This window comes from Vigna unguiculata, chromosome 8, assembly GCF_037176805.1.
Source record: "Vigna unguiculata cultivar grain cowpea cultivar isolate G323 ecotype 2 chromosome 8, ASM3717680v1, whole genome shotgun sequence".
Classification (NCBI taxonomy): domain Eukaryota; kingdom Viridiplantae; phylum Streptophyta; class Magnoliopsida; order Fabales; family Fabaceae; genus Vigna; species Vigna unguiculata.
In genome coordinates, this window is record NC_140799.1 from 3,804,403 (window position 1) to 3,825,494 (window position 21,092).

Here is a 21,092-nt window from a genome sequence, read left to right on the forward strand (position 1 = left end):
TACCAGAGGTCAAAAGCATCTTCTTGATCGAAGTCTTTGAGTCTCTTAAAGGAGAGCTTGCGGTGGTGACGGAGAAATGATGCTAATGCCTTCGAATCCCATTGACAATGCTTTCCTCATTTCTCAATCACTCTCACATGTTGTATATCTCTCTATTCGCTTTCGATCCGAATCTAAACCGTGAAGAGAATGGGCAAGTTTGGTTGAGTGTAGGTGTTATAGTTGATTTGTTAGAGAAAACAAAATACTCTATATTTTATTTTATTTTTCTGTGGAAAAATATCCATAAGAAAACGATAGATTTCCTGCCAATTTTAATTTATTATAAAGCTTATTTGCAAATTTCTTTTCCCAAGAAAACATGCACCAAAAACTTTAAAATACATGTGACTTTTCTTGCTTCTTTTAAGTCATAAAATCAAATGAATAAATAATAAGTAAAATTTGCATGAAGTTCCTGCAAAAAAATGTCAAGCGAAAATCAGTAAAAAAGTTTAATATTTTTTTACTAATTTAAAATTGCAGGAAAATTTGTAACAAATATAAAAGTTTTATGTGAATTTTTTTAAAAATTTAAATTTGCAAGAAAAGAACAATGTAACAATAAATTCATAACAAATTTTGCATCAAATTTCTATAAAAATAATTTGCAATAAATTTGGCAGGTAATTGACAAATTTCTAATAGTGTAACTATTTTATTATAGAAGATACAATCTATTAAATAAAAGACACCATAGCATGTTAGAGCATGTATGCATGTCACCTCTTTTAAGAAGTATAGTTACTCTCAAAGTAACAAAATTATTTGTTTTTCACTGTCTTGAGATTTGCATACATACATTGAAAAATTAAACACTATACTCTGAAATTTTATCCAAATACAGTGTTTACTATGACGCAGTAAGTTACAGTTGGTGATGAGAGACAACCGGAACAACACAACAATATAAAATTTCTATGAACTGATTATCGCAAATGCATTGTTTATTGAAAGGAACTAATACTGATTTTTTTTTCTTTTTTTACACTTATGTTATATGAATGAAATTTATTTTTCACATTACTGTGATACATAGGCCTAAAATACATTTCTAAACCTAATAATAGAAGCAGCAATTATGTGAATGATTTTTTTTTCCTTGGGAGCAACTTTGTTTCTTGTGATTGGATGAAACTTAAGAGGAGAGGATTATCATCATTATCACATATGATGAAGCAATATTCAAGAGGTGCAAGAACTGTATGAATAAGAAGAGTTTTATGTACAACATGAAATGGAAATAGTGTTCAATGGAGCACACTATGTTGTGGTTGCAGCTTCTTCTTCAATAGCCTGTGATGCTGGGAGAAGGGTGCAAATGAGGTTGCAGTCTCCATACACATTATCAACACGTCCTGATACACATGTTACATTTGTTAGTCTAAGCATTTACTTTATGTCAAACCAAATTATGCAGAGATATCAGCATTGCACAAAATATCAAACAAGGGATGATAATGGTGGTAAGGTTAATTATGAGAAGGATGTCATAAGAACGTATTGAGAATTAGACTTTAAACCTAACTCAACCTTATAAAACCAGTCCTCCTCATGTCGTATACATCTCAAACGTGTGACTAGATATTTATGGATGCTCCAACAACATAGCACACGATAGATCCAATATACAACAAATCTTGCTATGATAGGTTATTTTAGATGACTCTGATACTATCTTAGAAGTGAACCTTGAAGCCTCTCAAGTCAATAATGAACTCATAAGCAATTGTTCCATTAACTCCACGAAAAAGAACTGGGTAATAGTTCTGTAGGAATCAAAGTGTAAGTAAAACCACAACAATATGAAACTAACTAGAACAAGGGAAGAAAGGGACAAACCTCCAATCATTTGGCCATGTAGTTTGCATTCAAAATGGCTATCTTTGATGCATCAGTGAGTCCTTGAGAACCCATCATAGCTATGTAAGTGTAAGAGATTGGCAATATGAGTGTTGATCCCCATGGTGCAACATAGATGGTACCAAGTGGTTGAGGGTTTTCAGGGGCAGGAATTCCACCAGTTGATATCTTCATTTTGAAAACAGATAATAAACACCAAGAACAAAGTCACACAAATGATTTATCTTCACAGGAGTTTAAGTTCTACCTATTAAATAAAAAGGAACAATGCCATCCAATGTAGAAAATTAAACTAAAGACTAGTTGTTTTTTTCTCTGAAAGCGATGCACTTTGTAATGGATGTAATTTAAAAAACATGACCAAATATATCAACAACTATGAAAGAAGTGCTTACCACAGGGTGGGAAGGTAAAAATGGTGTCAAGTGTTTCTTTACACCAATAGGACCCATGCCAGCAGTGGCGGATCTTGACTAAAATATCTGGGAGAGCCAAAATAATATACTTAAAATTTACATATTTAATATTACTGTCGTCACTCATTAAATGAAAGTAAATAATATTCTAGTATAGCTATAACTATAAAACAAATTACACTAACTAATGAATTGTCCATCCTTTTTTCATATTCTTAAACTTATCAAATAATTTAATCATAACTAAATTTTTCAGCTATTTTTTTAATATAAATAATCATATTATTTGCAAAATATTTATTTCTCATTTTCCTAATGTGCACATATCAATTCAAAAGTCGCATTTCATTTCATTGTTATGCGATTAACAACCGTATTGTCATGTTTTGATCTTCACTCTTCTTTTATCAATTCTAAAAAATGAATTTATTCATTTGTTTTTCATCAATATACCTATTTAAAAAACAAGTTTAAGACTAAAAAGTAATTTATCATAATATAATTAATAATTGAGAAACATAATTACTAACAAAAATTATGATAATCAATTCACTAACAAGTGAGACAGGAGAAAATTACGTTTTTTTGTTCTTATGTGGTAACGTAATAAAAAGAAATCAGGTAAGGGTAAGAGATAAATACAACACGTTAAAAAACTAAAAAGACAATAAAAATAAAAAATAAAATTATCTTAATAATTTGTTTTCTTTATTATATTTGATTTAATATTTTATTATTCATTAACATTAAATATTATACCTTATAAAAAAATAAAAAAAATACATAATTTTATTTTCATTGATTTTTTAATATACTATTATCTAATTTAAAAAATTTAAAAACATAAATAATTTAACAAATTATATATATATATATATATATATATATATATAATTTAAAAAAGTAATAAAAAAAGTTTAAAAAAATTGAAAATTTTGGGGGGGCCGTGGCCCCCGCCTGCTCTAACCAAGCTCCGAAATAGGAGCATCCGTCAACAAAAGGATCATCCTAAGATGATCATCTCGTGGCTATTGAGAACGAATCAAATCAGATGGTTCTATTTCTTATTCTTAATGTTTTCGATCTCGGTTCCGTAGGAACAAGTCATAGAGATTGAGAAAAATAGATCATTCACAACCACTGATGAAGGATTCCTCGAAAAGTTAAGGATTAGTAATCCTTTTGAAAATTCAAAATAGAAAGGATTCGGTCTTATACATACGCGAGGAAAGTAATCAAAAAAGAAAGAAGAACTCATCCTCTTTCTTTTATCACTTAGGAGTCATGCGAGATGAAAGTCTCATGCACGATTTTGAATGAGAGAAAGAAGTGAGGAATCTTCTTTTCGACTCTGACTCTCCCACTCCAGTCGTTGCTTTTCTTTCTGTTACTTCGAAAGTAGCTGCTTCAGCTTCAGCCACTCGAATTTTCGATATCCCTTTTTATTTCTCATCAAACGAATGGTAAATTCTTCTGGAAATCCTAGCTATTCTTAGCATGATATTGGGGAATCTGATTGCTATTACCCAAACAAGCATGAAACGTATGCTTGCGTATTTGTCCATAGGTCATATCAGATATGTAATTATTGGAATAATTGTTGGAGACTCCAATGGTGGATATGCAAGCATGATAACTTATATGTTGTTCTATATCTCGATGAATCTAGGAACTTTTGCTTGCATTGTATCATTTGGTCTACGTACCGGAACTGATAACATTCGAGATTATGCAGGATTATACACGAAAGATCCTTATTTGGCGTTGATTGTCCTTATTTGTTTTCAAAAATTTCTTACAATTTTATTTAATATATTTTCTTGTTTGCTCAAATAACATCTACCACAATATAGTGGTTTTTTCACACAACTTTTGTTCTCCGTTGAAAAAACTACTTTTCAAGTAATATACTTTGCGAAGAATTTTTTTTTTTTGTTTTTAATTTTGTTTGTATTAAGACTAACAATATTTTGTATAATTTGTATTTATTAGTTATGATACTTTTAACTATATCGATCAACAATTTGTTTTAATCTTCTTTCAAGAACTTAGTCTACACTAATATTTGGTCACCTATAATATGAATTTAAACAACCCAACTATGATTGTAACATCCAAGATAAACAATATATTTTGTTCTGGTATGTTAACGACTATTATTTTCAAATAATTGTGTTTATTGTTGCACAAAACTAAGTTTGGACAAGATTTTTAATAAACTTGCTAAGCAAACAACAATGTGTATTTTTATTTTAAATATAATTTAATTTTAAATAAACTATATTATTAATGTATTTATTCTAAGAATAATGTTATTTTATGAAGTAACATACTTGTTTTTGTCTATGTTTATACTAAAAACCTTAAATTTGAGTCACTCTAAAAGAGAGTACTAAAATTAATTGAAATTAATCTTTCCTTCTTCATAATTTTGAATATGATTTAGAAAGTAAAATTTAAATTTAACTCAATCCTAAAAACTAACTTTGTAATACAAAGTTTGTACACTCTCATATTTCATAATTTGGTCACATTTCTAAATAATGGAAGATCTCTACAAGATTGAAGAGAGAGAATAGTTAAAAAAAGTTAAAAAAATGTAAGAAAAAAATATGAATAAATAAAAGTTAAAAAATGTTTTGTACACCTCCAAATCTTGTCCAAGTAAGAGAAGATTTTATATTTTATTTTAAATTTCAAAATTTAAATCTTCCCTCCACAATTTTCTTAACAATTTGGCTAAAAAACAAAAAAGATATAACCTTCACAACTTTTTTTAACAATTTGGCTAAAACACGTTTAAATGCTATCAAAAATCCTAAAAGTATTATCATTGAAAAAATACCTCCTAAAAACGCTGGGTGGAAATTACAAATATTTTTCTTAAGATATTTATTTCAATTTATATGTATATATAATATAATGTATATACTAAAAGTTCAAAGTATTTTTAATAAATATATACGAATACGAAAAACGGTGAAAGTCGGCAAAAAAAAAAATGAAAAATTTTAAAATGTCCCAAAATATGTTCTATTTTAAGATAAAACTACTGAATGACTTACTATCACACACACAAAAAAAAAAATTTTTTATATTTATTGTTTAAAAATAAAAACATTATACATCTACCTACTAGTTTCTTTTGATCATAACATAATACCGATTATCCATGATTAGAAAAATTACTATATATTTACCTTGAAAGAGTTTCACTTAACTTTTAGATAAAGAAAAACTTTAATTATCAAATGAGATAAAACTCAACATAATAATTAATAATTCTAAATATTATTAATTGAATTTTCATAATATGTAATTTTGATTTAAAAAAAATAAAAATTGGTCTGTATGTAAAAAATATATAATAACAAATAGTAAAAGTATTGCGAGTATAAAAATTGAAATAGAACTTAAAATAAAAGAAGCTCGACCAAAAAAACCAAAAAATATAAAACAATGGTAAATGATAATAAAATACAGTAATAAAGGGAACTAACTAGGCTTAATATAAGGATGGAAATGGGAGTGTAAATAGTAGATTGGGATGCTGCTTCCTGCATCCCACGTTTTTCTTTCTGCACCCCCAAAAGAGAAATCGCGACTCATTCTGAACCCTAGCTCCTCCGCTTCACTCCAGCCACCGATAGCACCACCCGTCCTCATTCTTCCATTATGTCACTTTTTTAGAGAGTTATGTTGAATTGGACTTTATTCATTTTATAATATTATATTTTGTTTAATTATTGTACAAAATATGACGACAAATATATTATAAACATTACGAATTGTTAATTATGCTAATTCAAATATGGTAAATGAAGTTACTGATTTCTTATTAACAATAATTAAACTACACTCTAAAAATCCCGGGAAAAGCTAGTTTTTAGGTTTAATTTAGTATTTAGGTATGGAAGGATCTACATTTAGTATTTAGGTTTAATTTAGTAAGCATTAACCATGGAATATCAGATGATATATTATATAAAGAACCATCTTTACCTGCTGTAAAAAACAACAAAATTTTGGATTATTCAACTTATGACATTTGATATTTAATAATTAATAATGCTTCTTTTCAACATTTATAATATGAAGATACTTCTAGCATCTCAAATGATGTGTCTTGCTTCTTTCATCTCAGTTTTTTTTTTCTCTTTTATTTTGTTTAATTTCATATTCTTATTTTGTTCATATCGATAAAGGACATGCCTATACCAGTTCTACATTTTTAGTTTCATTCTTTTTTTCATTATTAGTATTGAATATAATGAAAAAATAGATGTAGAATTAATCTCTTTTATGTCAAAAATAGACATAAGATACTCTATTTATAATAAATAAGATACTATATTTATAATAAAAATTCTGGACTAAACTCAAGATACAAATAATGATAAGAAAATAATAATAAAAGATATATAAGATATCTAACAACTAGCTTCTTCCTATATTAATACTATTTAATTATTTAATATATAATTGTATATTTTTAAAATTATTGAGTCAAACAATTTATGATTAAAATGACATTCACCTCTACAATTAAGATTATGTTCTTATGCCGCCACCACGTGTTTGTTAACATTCGAATCCTCTTCCCCCTCAATAATCAATTTCACATGCCTTCTTCATGCTGCACTCAATTCACACAGAAAAAGAAAAAAGAAAGAGTTTTTCCTTTTTGTAAAATATAAGTTTTTTAAAATAACTATAATCATACACATTTTTCACTTGTAAATAACTTCCGTATCAATTTTAACCAAATAGAGGACAGTTCTTCACGTCAGATAGTCACAAATTTGTTGCATTCATTTGTTTGACAAAACTTACATGCTTAATAGAATCAGAATATTAGAAAAGTTCTGTTATCTGCATATTCTTAGAGAGTTTCACAGCGTACTTGGTATAAAGTGCCGCAAAACCCACTCTTTTCACTCAATGGATGACAGGTTTCAAGGGATGAGCTCTAAGTTTTGATAAATCCAGATTAGAATCCAGATCTTCATCCAGTTCACCAACAACACTTCTGCAATGACCAAAGGGAAACCATCATACATAATTTAAGGCATGTAAATAGTGCCACAACATGAAATCTAAGTGATGAACAACTTGAAAAATGGAGTAAGGGTCATACATGTTGTCACCCCTGATGATGTATAAACCAAGAACAAGTTGTTGTACACCTTCCTGTAGTTAGAAACATGAACCATCAGGAAGACATAAAAATAGGAAAGACTTAAAGCGTGACATTCAAGAAAAAATATGCAGCTGATACAAAAATTTAGGGTCGGGAGAGATTATAGCAGAATTAACAAACAATTGACAATTCCTGGTAGAGCAATCAATATCTCAAAGCTAGGGATCGACTTTTCTAAAGTGAACAATCTCACTTTGTAGGAAGTAACCAGAACTTTACTGTCCCAAGTTTTAATGCCTGAGAATAACATTTCAAATTGTAATGTTACTCTTTTTTTTTTAATCTATAGACATATACATAGTTATGTATGTATGCATGTATATTAGGAAAGACACAATGGGGCTTCCGGAGACAAGCACGCATTATTAGACTTTGTGAACCCCCAAAAACAGAAGGCTTTAGTTTTTTTAGTCTCATCATTAAGCTAACAATCCCTCTTCCATTTCATTTTTCTTCACCTTGCATTCTACTTCCCTTACACACAAAATCACTTGTACTCAAGGATCCAGATATGGAGAAAAAGATAGATGCAGCATATACATAAAATAGAGAAGAGCACAACAAAAAATAGAAGAAAAAAATGCAACAATCATTGTCGGGGCAGAGGCCTATATTGAGAGATAATTTTCAAGATAGAAGTAGCAATAATATGATGGGGAGCCCAACATGGAGAAGAATTCAGGAATTCAGGAAATGCTAAGGAAGGTCCAAAGCTTCATTGGGTCAATAGTCATCAGGCTCAAGAGAAATGTCTCCAAACATGTGCATTTCAGAGACTAAATTCCTAGAATATTAAATTTATTTTCTGAGTTTGTTATTTAAGATTTCTTAACAAGCTTCCATTTTCATTCCATTATTACTAATTCTGTCATTCCCTTCCTTGCTGCAGAAGGCCAATAGATGGATAGGAATTCTCTTCCTATAAAAACACTGAAATGAATGCAAAAAAGGCGGAGAAGTATTCCAGCATTTTATCTTTATTTTAGGAAGTTCTTGTCCTCAAATTGAAGGGGAAAATTCCAGTGCTCACAAACAACATATAAGAGACAAATATCTATGAAACAGACAAAAATATCAGGGGGAACATTGATTAAATGCAAAGAAAGTAAATTTTCTTCAACCAAAAATGGACGAAAATTAACAAGTTGAATCATGAAAAAGTAGTTAAATTTTGGGAGTGAGAATTATAGAACCAAAGGGATTTTCATTAAGTGTAAAAGTGATTATATATAGTGCAATTACAAGGAACAGAGGAAAAATATTTGGTAAATCATAGATGCCATACCAACAGACATTTTCAAAGGCTATTAGAGACGGATGAAGAGAGCATATCATATGATTCAGTTTTGTGAAAATGAGTAAAGGGAGACATAGAAGGAAATTACTCAAAGGAGTCTCATGATGAATAGTATCCTTCAGAATTTGGTTTTTCACCAAAGGCAATGGTGTAGTGTAATTCATGTAACAGACCTCTCCTAGTAAGATAAAAATATTGTGGTTGTTGCCAATGTTGGAATTACCAAACCAGTTTTGCAAGGTCTTTCTTAGTCATGGAAAAATGCCTCACTCTCAAGTATATCTAACATTTGGCGTGGTGGACATGGATCTAGTACTGCATAGCCTCCCTTTGCCTAATGCAGAATCTAATACTGCATAGCCTCCCTTGTCATCTAATAGAGAGAACAAGTGGGCAAGAGGGATAAGGTTTATGTGTTTCATAATAACGGAAAGGGTCAATCTAAGTCTTAAAACATTGAATGGCAAAAATAGGCTTACTTTACCCTCACTAGTGAGAATGTCCAATTTTAAGGAACTAACTTTTGAAGCTACATATCAAAGTTCACTAAAGTTATGGCTCATTAATCTTTGAAGGAATGTTTCTACAACTGCATAGTTTCAGCATACCTTTGTAGAATAAACACGTTCATGGGACTCATCAAGAATTATATTTGTGGCCTGGTCAAAACCCTTCAGGACTCCCTGAACAAAAAAACAGAGAAATTAGAAGTTTGAGCAATGACACTTATTAAAACACAACAAACTGACAAAAAAGCTGAATTTTGTTCATATACAAAAGCTTACCACTATATTCCGTCCATCATTTGTAATGACTGAAATTGTCTCTGTCAACAACCCAAAGATTCAGTAAGGGATAGCAATTACCAATGCTTAATTAACTAAAATAATTGTCATTGATAAGCACAGTAAATAACATAGCTATGTATAGAATATAAAACATCATAGCAAAACATAAATATTTATAGATGGCTTACGATCTACAAGGGACTCAAGTCCAGGCCCAGCTGACATGCTTTTTAGCTAGATAACAATCTCACCCCTGTACAAGTTTCAATGCCAAAACATCAACTAAAGCAATGCAAATGAAAATTCAGAACCAGCTAAAATCAGGGTAGTGGAGAAATATGATGCCACAACTCCCGAACCAAAATCAAGTGTTAACTTCAACAGCAGAATTTACATGTTAACACCAAATTACTAGTGGTTATGACATCCAGGTTGCATAAAAAAATAACGACGGAAAATGTTCATGAAAGATTACTAACAATTTTACTATGCATAATTATGGAAAAAAATTTAATCATACATTATATATTATGCAACATATCCTACTGTGTTTATCAATCTCAGATCAAAATCAAGTTGACAATGATTTAGCACCAAGAAAAATGTATTTGGTCAATAAAACATATTTGCATGAATAAGTTCCCAATTCCAAGCATAAATTGTGATAAACAGCAGTGGACAACTACCATCCTAAGGGCAAAACAACCACATTTTTCCCTCCAGTTCTACATTTCAGTCATTCCAGAGGGATTGTGAATCACCTTAAAACAACAGTTAAAAAAGTTGAGGCTTTTGTACTAGATGTCAAAGTCAACCGATATTGGCAGAAAAGTCAGAACCACAACCACAATGGCCATCAAATAAAGGCCTAAAAGGGCAGGTCAGGGATTCAACTGAATGGAGAAGATGATGGTTTATTTGAATGATTTCTATGCAACAATAGAGCAAGAGTTGATAAAGTGTCTAATTGGTTTAGTTTTCCCAGACTGAGCGAGAATTGCAGAGGCATCAAACATAAAACTGTTGTTTACTTCTAATATGTTGGATTTGTTTGATTCAAGATACCATAGCACAGCCAATTGGACATGAAATTATGGAACCAAGAAGATGGAACAACGAGGAGAAGCTACATGCACTGAACGTGAGCAACCAAGCAAGCCCCGCCACCCGCATTAGTCAAAAAAACAAATTCTTAAGTTGTTCCCAGCTAAAATAATAGTAATACTAGCATGAACTTGTTAAAATCTGTAATTTTTTTTATAATGGAGTATAATAAATTAAAGATTGATTCCTATTGAAAGAAAGCATCTCTTGGAGTTCCTTACTATTTTATCAATGACAGTAAAGTGTATCTTACCATAGTTTTATGTATTTGTGTGTACTATAAATATGATAAGGCTTGAATTGTTGATGTGAACATGTTAGCAAAGAGATCGCTGGGCCCATTCTCGTATTTCCATTCCGAATTACATAAAACTACTCTCATTTGCTAAATCTCCCACCAAGCCTGTGGGAGTGAGATTCTAGAGAAGATACAACCCGAGCTACCAAGTTTCAATTGGGGCAGGCTTTATGCATGTTTCACAAGTGTCATACCAAATATATGTATTAAAAATTCCCATAGATATAGAAAATCCAATTTAGTAAGGCACAACTGGAGGACTAGATCATCAACCGTTCTGATACAAGTGGCTTTTTTTTTTTCTGAGCACCTTGGTTGTTACAAAAGGAAAAGCATTGAGCAGGAAGATAAAATCATATATCTCACGTTAAGCACACCTCGATTCCTTTGTGACACATTACTAGGATTCACGGTCCTCAAACATCTTTTTTTTGATTCTTAAAAATAAACAAAAAAATCTTAAATGATATGACCTAACAAAACCTAATGGAAACTGGTAGTATATGAAAATAAATAGATGATATTCTAAGAGAACTTTTTTACAGCAGCAATATAATTCCAGCTTAGAAAAAGAAACCAGGAAGACAGAAAATGGCAAGCAGGCAAGAAGACAGCAACTATAGTTGCAAGATGCCAACTCTGTCCCCAGTGCAAATGCCTAGCCAATTTCCATTCTTCCCTTTGCTACTTCTCCCCTACCCTATAAACACATCCTCCATGGACAATGATCACAGGATATCTCCTTTTTGTTGATATACACATTAGCTGTTCCATATACCTTGTAATTATTGGGTCTAAGTTTATCTCATTGAAAAAACCCTAAAAGGTAAATGTTATGGTGCATAAAGTGGTGGCACCAACTGGCTCCTAAATCAAACATCCTTATAGATGACACTGCAAGTCATCAAGACACTGCTGCAACATCAATAACAAGTCTGAATTAGAGTACTTTAGGCATGGAGCATAACCAAAGTGCAAGCAAGTACATAAAAAAAACAGAAGCATTAATTATGGATGAGAGGTCGTATAATTTGTTTGGCAACATGTGCTGCAGAAGCATCTAAACCATCCAAATCAACAGGAGCATCTTCTGAAATCTCCCCATCATCAAACCCCGGTAGAGATGCCTCAAACAAATTAGAGTACTCTTGACAGTTAAAAAGGAGGTGGCATTATAGTTCTACATCAAATATACTGCAGTGTATAAGCAAATTTCAATTTAAGTTAATGCCAAACAACTCAATCCCAGCTTTGCAAACACGGCACATACAACTTTGCAACTTGGTACTTTCTATCATATAATTCAATCATTAATGAAGAACATAATTTTGTCTCAAAGATGATAGAATAATATGAAACAGTGGCAGTATTTATTTGATCACAGTGCAACGATGAAATACATGTTCTCCACATATCTCCAACATGATTACAGATAAACAGACAAACAAAGAAAACAACCACAGCTATCAGCCTATCACACAGTCAGATAAAAAATAGTAACACTAGAAAAACAAGGAAAAAAGAAATGAACATCACCACCAGACCAAAACGGCAACAACTACGAAATTGAAATTGGGGGAAAATTTAACCAACAACAGCACAACAATTATGATTCACAGAATGGGTCCAATCCAAACAAGGGCAAATCGCAGCAACAACAACCACACATACACCATAACTTCCAATTACAGGAAACCAATTTTAGGGTTACGAAAATCATAAATTTAGGTTACAAATCGAAAGAAAAGGGAACCAGAACGCAAATTACAAACAAACCTGTGTTCGTGGTGGTCGTGGCGGTCGGAATCGTCCGTCAATCGCAGTCCGATGGTGGCGCTGCGTTCTCTCGCTGCTGCCCCTGCCAGCGACGTGGTGGATGTCACGGTGGAGGAGAAAGGAGACGCCGTGAATGGCCTGCACTCTGCCTTCGTGTTTCTTGACGTGGGTGGAGGAGAAACGAGGGTGCTCTCTTCTGGTTTCCCAAAACGCGGGTGGTGGAGGAGGAGGAGAAGAGAGTGTGAGAGGAATGAAGGAATAAGTCTGGCAGTGGCAACGATAATAATGGAGAAAGAAAACCCTAATACCTTTAAGCCTTGTCTGGGTTTTGGAATTTGGATGAAAGTGACAACGATAATAATGGAGTTTGCCGCCACTACTTGTCTCAGTGAAACTAGGTTTTTGTTAACAATGAAATTGGGTTTGATTGGGCTTGCCCAAACACAATGCGTCCACTTCAGAATTCGCACATGGTTTGTCCTTCTTGCACCCCATCATTGTTAAGTGCACACCATATTAGTATCAAAAAGGCTAAAATATCCTTTCTTAGTGCACAACACTCCTGCTGCCTCCGCGCAGTGAAAAGAAGATGACAGAGAGATCTCTGCAGAGAAAGAAGAGAAAAACATAATACTATGCAAAAATAAATAAAAGAACTTATTCTAGATTTTTTTTTGAAAACGAATTTTTTTAAAATCTCAATCGAGAAATCTTATTTAAAAACTCCCATCCCAAAAATTTCAGAAGATTTAGAAATTTTTTATTATAAGTAATTCAGAAGTACTTTTACAAAAAGTAAAATGATGATTTTAAAAATTAGAAAATACACAAAGAAACTATGAGAATATCATATTATCCTCGCAGACCGGGACATAAAAATAATTGCACTTTAGATAAATAGAATAGAAAAAAAAACATACTTTAGGTAATTTGTTTTATATCATCCTATATAAAATTAAATTGTTAATTTTAAATTAGATAAAATATGATTTGATCCTCTAAAATTAAAATTTTGATAATTTACTTTTAATTTCTTGAAATTTTTTTTTTCTGCAATGTTAAAATATGCTAAATTTTTTTTCCTGCATATTTATTTTAAATATTTGCATGTAGGTGTTGAATCAAAATTAATTTCGATGCATTATTTTTGTAAAAATAAAAATATATTAAAAATTCTGGAGAGAGCAAAAGTACATTACCAATTTTAGAGAAATAAATTGTCTTCGTCTTTTTTAATTAAAAAATGTTATTACAGAGTAATTTAATCTATTATAAAAACATTTGCAAAGTGGATAGATGTTACGTGGCATCATTGTATATATTCCTATTTATCCTAGATGCATTACTTTTTTATATGCATAAAATATTATTATATTTAATTATAATAATTATGGGCCAAATGCTCTCAAACTAGGAAGAAATATTAATTTTTATTTTATTTTTCTATTTTATAAACTATAGAATGCTAATTCTTATATACAATGGGAACAATGTTGGAACTAAGGGGGTTATGGCCCCATTTTTTTTTTTTACATTTATATAATTTAATATATGATTTTAAATAATTTTTTTAAATTTAATATTTTAATAAATATTTATACATTTATATATATAAGAAAAAGTTTTCTTTTTAGTATTTATTTTTCAATTTAATCTTTTAAACATTTTTTAAATAAAAATAATTATTTTATTAATATTATCTTTTAAATGGTTATTTGTTTAATTTAATCATTTTTTATTTTTTAAAATTGAACCATTATAAATGAAAATTAATTATACTAAAATTATAAAAAGTTATTTATATCTAATTTTATAATAATAATAATAATAATTTTTTTATTTTTTTATTATCATAAAAAAATTAAATACTATGTTTTGACTAGTTTATCTAAAAAATTTAGGATTACTCTTTTGGTTCTTATTTTTATTCAAAAATATTAAGTTGGCCATCTAGTTTTTTTTAATCTCAATTTTGGTACGAATTTTAAAAAATTGTGTAATTTTGTCTTTTTTCGTTAAATTTATTAAATCAAATCAAGAATTTTTCATCAAAATTTAAGTTGTGAATGATTTGCTTTGTTGGTGTAATTGGCATAATCCTGGTATCAATTTTGATGAAAAAATTTTGTTCTGCTTCAAGAAATTTAACAAAAAAGATAAAAATACATTAATTTTTATAAAATCGAGACTAAATTGAAACTAAAAAACACTAGATGACCAAAGTGGTATTTTTAGACAAAAAAAATGGACCAAAGAATAATTTAACCAAAATTTTGACATCCCCAACATATTACATGAAGTTCCACCACTGCTTATATAGCTTAGTCAACAGAAAAAAAAAAAAAAACAATTCACTGATTAAATACGAGACTTATTTAAGCCTTTTCCGATTCTAATTATTTAACTAAGATAGATAGTTCAACTATACAAGTCAAATATAGAATTGTATATTATACAAGTCAAATAAAAAGAACAAAGGGAAATTAAATAACTGAAACCTTACTTGGTATGAGTAGAAGATGAATATAATTTTTAGGGTTAAATATGTTTTTGGTCTCTTTACTTTTAGTGATTTGGAATTAGTTCATTTCAAAATTTTAGACCAATTTAGTCATTCATCTTTCGAAATACGTGGATTTAGTCATTTTAATCAAATTTTGTTAAGTTTAGTTGACATTTCAAGCGCATTTCATAATAGTATTTGACTCACTAAAGCGAAAATGTGCCAAACATTTAAAACAACTCAAATACAATCTTGAAATACGTACAAAATATAAAATAAATCAAAAAAAATAATTTAATTAAAATAACTAAATTCATGTATTTTGAAAGATAAAGAATTAAATTAATCCAAAATTTCGAGATGGACTAATTCTAAAATTCACTAAAAGTTAAGAGAAAAAAAACATATTTAATCCTAATTTTTATTATATAAAAATTTTATCATTTTCTTTATCGGACCATGGCAAATGAGAATTAACATTTTTTCTTTGTTTTTCTTTTTCTTCTTATTTATGAAGATACTTATAGTGGAAAACAGTATAAATTGAGAATTTAAATTGGTATACAATCAATATCCAATAATATAATGAATTAGAAATTAACCAAAGATTGAGACTACCAATTCTATTTATCACATCAACATATTGAACTTTTAAGTCTAAAATATTAAATAATTTATATTTATATCTACATCAATAATATTGTTAAATGAAATATTTCATCTATTTAAAATAATTATCATTTTTAAACGATGTACATATAGATTAATAATCAATAATTCTCCTAAAATTAAAACTGATTTTAATATTATTTTCGTTAATTTGGATTATAAATTCTTAATAATCAATATTACTTTTAAGATCACCAGTATATTATATTTAAAATAAACTCTCGAAAAAAATATCAAACTAGAAAATTTAATAAATATACTTTGATAATTTAAAATAAAAAAAAATGTTAAAAGGATAACTATTTTATTATAAAAGATACAATCTATTAAATAAAAGACACCATAGCATGTTAGAGCATGTATGCATGTCAGCTCTTTTAAGAAGTATAGTTACTCTCAAAGTAGCAAAATTCTTTGTTTTTCACTGTCTTGAGATTTGCATACATACATTGAAAAATTCAACACTATACTCTGAAATTTTATCCAAATACAGTGTTTACTATGACACAGTAAGTCATAGTTGGTGATGAGAGACAACCGGAACAACACAACAATATAAAATTTCTATGAACTGATTATGGCAAATGCATTGTTTATTGAAAGGAACTAATACTTTTTTTTTCTTTTTTTACACTTATGTTATATGAATGAAATTTATTTTTCACATTACTGTGATACATAGGCCTAAAATACATTTCTAAACCTAATAATAGAAGCAGCAATTATGTGAATGATTTCTTTTTTTTTTCCTTGGGAGCAGCTTTGTTTCTTGTGATTGGATGAAACTTAAGAGGAAAGGATTATCATCATTATCACATATGATGAAGCAATATTCAAGAGGTGTAAGAACTATATGAATAGGAAGAGTTTTATGTACAACATGAAATGGAAATAGTTGTCAATGGAGCACACTATGTTGTGGCTGCAGCTTCTTCTTCAACAGCCTGTGATGCTGGGAGAAGGGTGCAAATGAGGTTGCAGTCTCCATACACATTATCAACACGTCCTGATACACATGTTACATTTGTTAGTCTAAGCATTTACTTTCTGTCAAACCAAATTATGCAGAGATATCAACATTGCACAAAATATCAAACAAGGGATGATAATGGTGGTAAGGTTAATTATGAGAAGGATGTCATAAGAACGTATTGAGAATTAGACTTTAAACCTAACTCAACCTTATAAAACCAGTCCTCCTCATGTCGTATACATCTCAAACGTGTGACTAGATATTTATGGATGCTCCAACAACATAGCACACGATAGATCCAATATACAACAAATCTTGCTATGATAGGTTGTTTTAGATGACTCTGATACTATCTTAGAAGTGAACTTTAAGTCTAAATTAGTCCTATAAAACTAACTTGTAAGGTGAGGTTTGCAATTACTTATATAATGTAAATTGTCTTATCACTAATTGAAGTGAGATTTCAATCAGAACACATAGTTTTATATAAACAAACAGCTGCATGATTACCTGTGGTAGGCCAGAACTTTGAAGCACGGAGCCATGGAGTTGGGAAGGCTGCATATTCCCTTGAGTATGGTTTTGTCCATGCACTTTGTAATGGATGTAATAAAAAACATGACCAAATATATCAACAACTATGAAAGAAGTGCTTACCATAGGGTGGGAAGGTAAAAATGGTGCCAAGTGTTTCTTTACACCAATAGGACCCATGCCAGCAGTGGCGGATCTTGACTAAAATATCTAGGGGAGCCAAAATAATATACTTAAAATTTACATATTTAATATTACTGTCGTCACTCATTCAATGAAAGTAAATAATATTCTAGTATAGCTATAACTATAAAACAAATTACACTAACTAACGGATTGTCCATCCTTTTTTCATATTCTTAAACTTATCAAATAATTTAATCATAACTAAAATTTTCAGCTATTTTTTTAATATAAATAATCATATTATTTGCAAAATATTTATTTCCCATTTTTCTAATGTGCACATATCGATTCAAAAGTCGCATTTCATTTCATTGTTATGCGATTAACAACCGTATTGTCATGTTTTGACCTTTACTCTTCTTTTATCAATTCTAAAAAATGAATTTATTCTTTTATTTTTCATCAATATACCTATTTAAAAAACAAGTTTAAGACTAAAAAGTAATTTATCATAATATAATTAATAATTGAGAGACATAATTACTAACAAAAATTATGATAATCAATTCACTAACAGGTGAGACATGAGAAAATTACGTTTTTTTGTTCTTATATGGTAACATAATAAAAAGAAATCAGGTAAGGGTAAGAGATAAATACAACACGTGAAAAAACTAAAAAGACAATAAAAATAAAACATAAAATTATCTTAATAATTTGTTTTCTTTATTTGATTTAATATTTTATTATTCATTAACATTAAATATTATACCCTATAAAAAAAAACATAATTTTATTTTCATTAATTTTTTAATATACTATTATCTAATTTAAAAATATACATATAATTTAAAAAATTTAAAAACTTAAAAAATTTAACAAATTATAAATATATATAATTTAAAAAAGTAATAAAAAAAGTTTAAAAAAATTGAAAATTTTGGGGGGCCGTGGCCCCCGCCTGCTCTAACCAAGCTCCGCCGCCGCTAATTGTCCTTATTTTTTTTCAAAAATTTCTTACAATTTTATTTAATATATTTTCTTGTTTGCTCAAATAACATTTGTCACAATATAGTGGTTTTTTCACACAACTTTTGTTCTCCATTGAAAAAACTACTTTTCAAGTAATATACTTTGCAAAGAATTTTTTTTTTTGTTTTTAATTTTGTTTATCTTAAGACTAACAATATTTTGTATAGTTTGTATTTATTAGTTATGATACTTTTAACTATATCGATCAAAATTTGTTTTAATCTTCTTTCAAGTACTTAGTCTATACTGATATTTGGTCACCTATAATATGAATTTAAACAACCCAACTATGATTGTAACATCCAAGGTAAACAATATATTTTGTTATGGTATGTTAACGACTATTATTTTCAAATAATTGTGTTTATTGTTGCACAAAACTAAGTTTGGACAAGATTTTTAATAAACTTGCTAAGCAAACAACAATGTGTATTTTTATTTTAAATATAATTTAATTTTAAATAAACTATATTATTAATGTATTTATTCTAAGAATAATGTTATTTTATGAAGTAACATACTTGTTTTTGTTGATGTTATACCAAAAACCTTAAATTTGAGTCACTCTAAGAGAGAGTACTAAAATTAACTGAAATTAATCTTTCGTACCTCATAATTTTGAATATGATTTAGAAAGTAAAATTTAAATTTAACTCAACCCTAAAAACTAACTTTGTAATACAAAGTTTGTACACTCATATTTCATAATTTGGTCACATTTCTAAATAATGGGAGATCTCTACAAAATTGAAGGGAGGGAATAGTTAAAAAAAGTTAAAAAATGTAAGAAAAAAATATGAATAAATAAAAGTTAAAAAATGTTTTGTACACCTCCAAATCTTGTCCAAGTAAGAGAAGATTTTATATTTTATTTTAAATTTCAAAATTTAAATCTTCCCTCCACAATTTTCTTAACAATTTGGCTAAAAAACAAAAAAGATATAACCTTCACAACTTTTTTTAACAATTTGGCTAAAACACGTTTAAAGATATAAAATAGAGTTAGCATTTAGGCTTCACTTAATAAACATGTACATGATAATTAAGTCTTTGAAATTCATACATATTATATAAATAATCACCTTCATTCACCAAAAGCAAAACATTTGGAGTACACAAAAAATTTGTAATTTTAAAAACTTGTGAAAGTCAATCGATGATTATTCTTTTTATTGACGTAGAAGATAAATATATTTCTTGAATATAAAATGAGTATCTATTTGTTCCAATCTATTTTTTTTTTTATTTTTTTTTACTTCATGTTTTTATCTTCACTAGTGCATAATTGCATTTTTACATTGTCTTATAGGCCTCGGTTGGCAAGGAACCGAAGCATATAACGACGCGGTGACATTTTTGCAATTTGAGACAACTTTTATGCCTCGGTTCAAGAAAAATTCGAGGCCAAAAGGGGTTATAAGCTTCGGTTAAAAAAAAAACCGGTGCCAAAATGGGTTATAGGCTTCGGTTCAAAAAAAACCGGTGCCTAAAGGTGCTTATATGATTCTATTGAACAAACCCAAAGCCAAAAGGTTACGTCTTTGGCCTCGGGTGGCACTGAACCGGGGCCAAATAGTTTAATCAGGGCACAAAAACGCAAACCCCTCTATTTCTTCCTCGCACGCTGTTGCATCTTCTCCATCTTTTCCATCTTCTTCCTCGCGCGCACAGAACCATATGGGAACCCTAAACCCTAGCCACCGTGAAACTCCATTGCGAACGCGAACCACCACTGCGACGCGAAAACAGGGCACCAGATCTGCAACGCGGCGACGCGATCCACCATGGCAGCACCTTTCGCGAGATCACCATCGCGCTCCACTAGAGGAACCTCCGTCGAGATCTCCGCCGCTGCAGAAAGCCACCGTCACCGCAATAGAGGTTGTGAATCTGCACCGTCACCGGATCTGTCTTCTCGTCGTTCGTCGCAGCTGCGCCGATGATGGCTTGCAGTGGTGGTTCGCGTTCATCGCTGCGACAATGGTGGTTCGTCGATGGGGGATTCTGGTTAGCGTTCATTGTTGGGATGGGGGTTCTGATCTGGTTCGCGTTCTGGTTCGCATTCGCGTTCTGATTCTGGTGTTGAAGGGATGAAAGGATTCTGGTTTTGGTCCGATGTTAGCTGGCTTTCAGATCTGTGCCGCGAAAAATTTAATTAAAAAAAAAAAATTTATCTTATGGCTTCGGTTCTCATGGACCCGGGACAGAAAAGGGACTATATCTATGACTTCGGGTAACAACCGAGGTCAAAAGTACCTTTTGGCCTCACCCCAATATGTCTCGGTTCTAGATCCGAGTAAAATAAAAAAAATAACCGGAGAAAAAACCCTTAATACACTGATGCTTGTTCTTATTGATGTCACATCTATTTTTATTAGCTTCCTTTATATTGTTACTCCTTTTATATATATATATATATATATATATATATATATATATATATATATATATATATATATATATATATATATATA

At 29.9% G+C, this 21,092-nt stretch overlaps 1 protein-coding gene and 2 long non-coding RNA genes across 6 annotated transcripts; all 3 read right to left on the reverse strand.

The window, feature by feature from the left end:
- Nucleotides 1-1,730: 1,730 nt before the first annotated feature.
- On the reverse strand, nucleotides 1,731-2,359 carry LOC146884030 (uncharacterized). The gene is made up of 3 exons (XR_014984048.1): nucleotides 2,298-2,359; nucleotides 1,882-2,070; nucleotides 1,731-1,808 (listed from the first exon to the last, which is right to left on the reverse strand). It is a non-coding gene; the product is annotated as an uncharacterized LOC146884030 (long non-coding RNA).
- A 4,750-nt stretch (nucleotides 2,360-7,109) lies between these two features.
- On the reverse strand, nucleotides 7,110-13,240 carry LSM8 (Small nuclear ribonucleoprotein family protein). Of its 4 annotated transcripts, none has more exons than XM_085665698.1 (7): nucleotides 13,090-13,240; nucleotides 12,782-12,977; nucleotides 9,792-9,856; nucleotides 9,601-9,641; nucleotides 9,424-9,498; nucleotides 7,456-7,508; nucleotides 7,110-7,347 (listed from the first exon to the last, which is right to left on the reverse strand). In XM_085665698.1, exons 3-7 carry the CDS (start codon nucleotides 9,826-9,828, stop codon nucleotides 7,257-7,259), a joined length of 297 nt encoding a protein of 98 aa, XP_085521824.1. In that variant the 5' UTR covers nucleotides 9,829-9,856; nucleotides 12,782-12,977; nucleotides 13,090-13,240; the 3' UTR covers nucleotides 7,110-7,256. The 4 variants fall into 4 exon arrangements, with proteins under 4 accessions (XP_085521824.1, XP_085521826.1, XP_085521825.1 ...); XM_085665700.1 differs by adding an exon at nucleotides 11,784-11,917 and having other exon boundaries at nucleotides 12,782-13,168; XM_085665699.1 differs by adding an exon at nucleotides 11,784-11,920 and having other exon boundaries at nucleotides 12,782-13,168.
- Nucleotides 13,241-16,675: 3,435 nt separating this feature from the next.
- On the reverse strand, nucleotides 16,676-17,639 carry LOC146884031 (uncharacterized). The gene is made up of 2 exons (XR_014983990.1): nucleotides 17,437-17,639; nucleotides 16,676-16,959 (listed from the first exon to the last, which is right to left on the reverse strand). It is a non-coding gene; the product is annotated as an uncharacterized LOC146884031 (long non-coding RNA).
- Nucleotides 17,640-21,092: the final 3,453 nt, after the last annotated feature.